This window comes from Capsicum annuum, chromosome 7 (genome assembly GCF_002878395.1).
Source record: "Capsicum annuum cultivar UCD-10X-F1 chromosome 7, UCD10Xv1.1, whole genome shotgun sequence".
Lineage (NCBI taxonomy): Eukaryota > Viridiplantae > Streptophyta > Magnoliopsida > Solanales > Solanaceae > Capsicum > Capsicum annuum.
This window is the reverse complement of record NC_061117.1, coordinates 141,108,570-141,114,941: the sequence shown is the minus strand read 5'-3', so window position 1 is coordinate 141,114,941 and position 6,372 is coordinate 141,108,570. Positions and strand designations below refer to the sequence as shown.

General features: G+C 35.1%; 1 protein-coding gene across 1 annotated transcript; it reads left to right on the top strand.

Moving 5' to 3' along the window:
- Positions 1-624: 624 nt before the first annotated feature.
- LOC107876646 lies at positions 625-5,873 on the top strand. Its single transcript, XM_016723520.2, has 2 exons — positions 625-808; positions 5,482-5,873. Exons 1-2 carry the CDS (start codon positions 644-646, stop codon positions 5,563-5,565), a joined length of 249 nt encoding a protein of 82 aa, XP_016579006.2. The 5' UTR covers positions 625-643; the 3' UTR covers positions 5,566-5,873.
- The last annotated feature ends 499 nt before the right edge of the window (positions 5,874-6,372 follow it).

Here is a 6,372-nt window from a genome sequence, read left to right as displayed (position 1 = left end):
TTTATCTGAAACAGTCTCTCGACCTTAGAGGTAGGGGTTAAGTTACTAAGATCTTCGTACACTCTACCATTCCCAGACCCCCACCCTTTGTGGGACTACACTGTGTATTGTGTATTGTTGTTGTTGTTGTGATTGTAATGGATTGTAATAGGGAGTAGAATAGAAGTTTGGGGATAGTGATACTTGAAAAAGTTTAATTTTGCTTTATAGTTGGAGTGGCATGCGAAATACCTTGAGATCAGTTCATTAATATTCACAATCTTAACAGGAGAACTTCTTTTGTACTGTAACATACCAAAGAAACCAAACCTCAATAGTAGAATTGCTTATATACTGTAAAATATAAATAAATGCCACTTATTTCTATCTATATTCATTACGATATAAAATGAACTTGAGTCTTGATGATATTGATTGAGGGGTTTGATGGAATTTTAGTTGACTGAATCCACAAACCTCAAAGTCTCCATCATGGGTACTTTAATTTTATTCTACAGGTAGGGATGTGTGGGACTTGCGATAACATATTTTCAATTATTTGGTGTAGTAAACTTGCTTGTATATTTTACAATCTAAATCAGCTGAGTAGCTTATAAGCTACAGTTGTGTCTGCATACAGTATGATGATTCGAAGTCTCAAGATATGATTGAGAGAAAAATAAAGAATGCGCCTGCTGGTCAAGGGTCAGTTAGGATGCTTACCCGCGAGGAATGGGAATCTGTTCAGGAAGTGCGACCAAGAACTCCATTTGAATCTAAACTAGCACGTCCAAATGCAAGGCTGCGGACAGGGGAACCTTTGAAGATGGTAAATGCATTACTTCTTTAACTTTCATTCATCTGGTGCTAGGTATTTTTCCTGCTAACATTCTAGAGCAGTGTTTTGAAAAGCGAGAGGCGAAAAAAAGCGACGAGAGCTCGCTTCACAGAAGCTAAAAGCGTGAAGCGAAGCGCACGCTTTTTTCCATTAAAGCGCTATTTAGTACAAAATTCAAAAATATTAAACATGCATAAATAAATAACCAAGAGCTCAATAAATAACATAATCATTCAATACTCAAATTAAAAAGAGAATAGATAGTCATAACAAGCATTCAAGCAAACTACTAAAATACTAAAAATCAGTCTTGCGTCTTAATCAACCAACACAAATAGAGAAGAAGAAGAAAAAAAACAAAGTTGGAAGTCAGATTACTTACAGCAAAAAAAAAAGTAAAACAGAACTGGAAAACAGAGAAGAAGAAGAAAAAGAGTAATAGAGGAGAAGAAAAAAAACTAGAAAACCCTAATAAGAGAAGAAGAGAAATAGAGAAGAAGAAGAGGAGAAATAGAGAAGAAGAAGTCACATACCTTTAGCAGTTGTTCCAGAAAAGTCGCAGCAGTAGCAATGCAGTCGCATAGTCACTTAAGAGTTTTAACTAAAATAAATTAAATAAAGCAATAAAACCCTAAAGACAAAATTTAAATATCCACTTAAGCGCTCTTTTTTGCTCTTTTTTTGCTTCAGCGCTTCTCGCTTCTGAACATAAGCGAGAGCTTTTTTTTCGCTCCAACGCTTCAAGTGTAAAAAGCGACCCACTGTCGCTTCGCTTCACTTCACGCTTTAAGCGAGCGCTTCAACGCTTTTCACAACACTATTCTAGAGAACAAACAAAGTGGGTCAGAAAGCTTCCTATAATTGTAGGACTTCCAGTCTAATAGTGGGAACGCTTTTTAGCAGACTATCACATTCATCATAAAGACCATAAATTCATAATGGTGTTGTAGTGTCTAGAGTTTATCATTCTGGTCACACTGGTTGCTTGTTGGTCTCGAACTACGCATGTCAACCTTCGTACAATGTGAAGGTGTTAGATAGCTAGTTAAGTTTCTATACTAGTGATATTCTAGTACGCAACATGGGTTAGATATAAGATATTGATTGTTTTCACCTAAAGTAAATGTGTATTGTATTAATTATCATGAAGTAATTAATACATCTTTTCTCTCCTCTTAGTTTCTAACAAACATGCTATCAGAATCTTTTATGATCTTTCCTGGTGGGCAATTCTTATTTACCGTGCCTGTTTCGTAGTATCATGCCTAATTTTAGTGATTGTTCTGATGGCACCACGCCTATTCCTGGTGATTGTTATGTGGCATTGAACAGCTCCGTGCACCAAACTCCCGCTATGCACAGGGTCCGAGGAAGGACCTGATCACAAGGACCTATTGCACTAAGCTCCTATTATTTGGTATTGAGCATTTTCTGGAAACCTTTCAGGGACACCTCACATGTTTCCGGTGACTTTTGGACACACCTTTTTGGTGACCATTCCTGCCGTTACCTGCATTTATTTTCCACAGAAGTTAATTCCAGAGGCAGTAGTGTTTTGTCCACTATTCTGCAACTACAGTGACAATCTTCTGAAAGTCAAAACGAATCTTTTCCCATGATTTTTTTGGGTATTTTACAACAAATGTAAGCCATTTCTTTTCCTTTTCATTAGGTGCAAACTTATTATCTAAGTTATATAGTTTCAAGAAACTGAAATCTGATGAGTTAGGCGGTTGGGTGGTTTACTTTTATAATTATGGTTACTTTTTCCATTAGACACACTTAAGTAGTCCATGAGTAATAGCTTTTATTATTCCATTAGGTAATCATGTTAACTTTGTCTCTTGGTCTTTCACTTGCGGATCATGGGTATTGACTTGAGACTTTTTGATCGTAACTCTTTTAATTGTTAAAGTTGACCAATCTTATCTAAAAGCTTACGCTTTTAAAGAAAAGAGGAAACATTCTTTTATTTACTTATTGTGTCTTGAAACCTCTACGGCCCCTCCCCACACAAAAAAAAAAAAAAAAAAAAAAAAAACTGATTCTTTGTCTTGGGTCAGGCACATGAAAATTCATTTTGACACTGAGTGACGTGATACTCTGACCCAGGAACCGTTGTTTGCTAACATGTGTGACAACCTGTAATATAAACTTTTCAAAAAAGGTGGGTGACCACCTCACAAAGTTTAATCTTTGTAGAGAGAGTATACAGTTTTTTGTTATTAACTATGTTTTATGCACTAGTAAATAAATCTATTTGTTTTGTATTTCCTTTTTCTAGTGTTTTTCAACTGTCATATTTTTAATGGAATCCAAACCATGGCAACTAGAGCAGGTCAAGCTTCCCATCTCCCCTCTTTGATTTTAAATTCAATATAATCATTATTAATTAGTTTCTTTTTCCATGTTACCGTTATCACGAAAATTACTTGTTTATTCCAATCTCTTAAAACTTCCTTAACTTCTTTTAAATACGTTTATTGTCATAGGACTGCATTAGGAACTGTTTCTTAGTACCGGATGAGAGTCAGACAGACCTTTTATTTCAATTTTTCAAGATCACTTATAGTTTGTCTCAGTACGATTATTGTATAGACTGTGGATATCCTAATTTATCCAAACTTTGAAGAATGATGGAGTACTTGATTTATCTCTTGTCTAGCTTAGGACTTAAATGATTGATTATCTAAATTCTATTTGTGTCCTATAAGTTGAGGCAAAAAAATAACATATATTGAGCCGTGTTATTTAAAAAACATTAATATAGGCCCATCGAATTTTGATTTTCGCTCTCTTTACTAATTTTTATATTTGTAGAGTTTAATTTTGATCGTGAATTAAATTTTTTCAATAAAATTATATATTTGAATATAAATCACAGTAATTAATAACTTAAAATATTTTAAGAATATATCCAAAAATTTCTCTGAAAAAAAATTATTTAAAATTTCAACATTCAAAAGATGTCACATTAATTGATATGGTTATTATTATAATATTAATTTAAGATGGATATTATGCAAGCACGGGCTTCTCATGACTAGTTTAGATTTAATCCTTCGAGAAAAAGGTTCATTCTCTTCGTAATATTATTCTCATATCTTGTTGTTCGAGTACACCTTCCTCTGTTATAAGTCTTGTTCCACATTATGTTTTATTCCCATACTCGCCTCTACATTCCCGTTAATTTTATACCTTCCTCTGTTATAAGAATTAATTGAGGTGCGTACAAGCTAGTTATGGACACCACAGTTATCAAAAAAACAGCTGCATTCTTTGTGGATTTTTGTGTCGACGGGAGGAAACTTTGTTCTTAGTTTTCTTTGTGAAGTGGACTTGCTTCGTTCATTTGGATGTGCTAAAATTTCTTCTCTTTCCTTCTCTCCAGTTAAGAATGTCATATCTTGAAATACTAAACACTGCACGAATAGGTACTATGTAATATGGGAAAGATTTGGAGCCTGAAATTCTGTAATTAGGAACAGGAAATAGTCTCTTTTCGTTTTCAGTATGACTTGTAAACGCTATTTAAATAACATGCTTGAGGAATCAAGCAATTCGTTCTCTTTTTCTATGCATGATGTTGGACTTGGAGCCGAGGGTTTGGCCGGGTCCCTGTATTATTAAAAGGTTCTTCCCTTTTTCGTTCCCAAAAAAGAAAAAGAAAAAAGAAGAGGAAGAAAGGAAGTTGCAGATCTGGTTCATTGACACGAGAGTACCAGACAAGTTTCAAGTCTCACCTCCCTCTTAGAAAGGCTTTCCAATCGCCAGCAACTCCAACCCCAATACCCTGGCGCTGGAAGCCATGCGTTTTTGTCTTGCGTATACCATCCATCATCTTTGCCAGAGTTTCATGCAATGCTCATGGGTCACTTTCCCCAACCTTCCTACTACGACCAGTCTAGCAAAGGTCGACCGAGTCCCTTGCCTCGTCTTCGCTTTCCCAAACCCTCTTTTTTTTTTTGTTACACTCATTCTAGTCCAAGATTTTCTGTTGCTGACCCGGCCTTGAGGTTTTTTCTCCCATTTGAATTACTTCTTTTCCTTTCTAACTTTTTCATCCTCATTGTGATTGGGATGGTAAAAGTCCAGCTCTTCTCAAATTTAGGCCAGAAGTTGTATAAATGATGAATATCTGTGTTGGAACTTGGAAGCAGTCGCACATCTAAAGGCAACCAGCAATTAAGGCCATTAAGTGATGAGGGCCAATCGGGAACTTTTGGCTATATATTTTGATACTGGAAGTTTCAATGCCAAATATAGTTTGAAAGAAAATGTCTTATCCAAATCTGGAAATGTATATTCAATGAGTCCATATACTAATTGAACTTCCTCACGAGGAAGAAGCCTGTAGAATGGGACTATGGGAGTATGGCATAGTCATCAAACTTTCTCTACTTTGCTTTGGCGTCTGGATTCTGTTGGGTTAGGATCAGTGCAATTCTTTTGGTATGTTTTATTTGGAAACTTGTTCCCGAGATCATGCAACAACATCTTGTCGTAAACATCTTAGTTATCTTATATAAAGTGGTAATGTACCATTTATTTTTTTCTTCATCTTCTTCTGATACCTCTCATTATTTCTGTCAATATCCTTCCTGGTTCAGCTGCATGACAAAATTTGAATGATTATGCGGTTTCGTTTGATTGCTTATATGCAGGAAGATGTCAAGGATTGGACAATAGATGTTATAACCGATGCACTAACACGAGCTGAAGAATGTGCTAAACGAGGATCTAACTAGCTTTTGAGTTGATAATATTGGTTAGCAGTAACAAACAGATCTGCTTCTTATGTACCAGAAAGTCCCTTCAACGTCAGCCGGTCATTTCAACATACCATCCTTCTACTACCAGATGTGGAGAAATGTTGGCACAAGCTTATCACTACCTGAAAGTGTACGTACTGTGCAAAATTTTAGAACCTCGAAGGTTTTAACGTGTAGTAACATGCTCCATTGTTGTGATACTTTCTCTTTTAAATTATTGGAAATGTAAACTTTGGTCAACATACTGAACATTTCCTTTGAACCACATGCCAGAAAATATTGGTCTCCGAAGCCTCTCTTTTGAGATTGCTTCTAGTTGTTTTCGTGAGTATAATATAGTTAGAAGTGTTACTTAAAAGAGGGAGAATTGCTAAATCTTGGTGTTAGTTTGATATTTGGTTTGGTTAAACCGTGTGTTCCACTCACTTCATATCATATCACATATACAGTTAAAGATCAAGCAAGAACAATAAGGGAGTGTTTGGTGCGAAAGAAAATGTAACAAGTTCATTTTTATTCATTTTTTAGTGTTTGGTAAGTAAGCGAAAATAAAAAATGTCTCAAGAGCATTTACAATTTGTTTGTTTCAACTTCCAAAAAATATTACTGATAAAATTATAAAAAAATTTATCCAACTAATTTATATTTATAAGTTGTAAATTAAGGATGATCAACTTATAACATTCAATCAATTTTAACTTATAAATACTTGATAAGCTAAAAGGACCTCCGCAAGTTTGTAAACATAGCCGAACGCCGACCTATTATGTAGCAAGTCGCATA

Coding starts and splice junctions, on each gene's coding strand:
- LOC107876646 (XM_016723520.2), top strand. CDS start 644: ATGATTGAGAGAAAAATAAAGAATGCGCCTGCTGGTCAAGGGTCAGTT. Junction 809..5,481: donor CAGGGGAACCTTTGAAGATG/GTAAATGCATTA, acceptor GCTTATATGCAG/GAAGATGTCAAGGATTGGAC.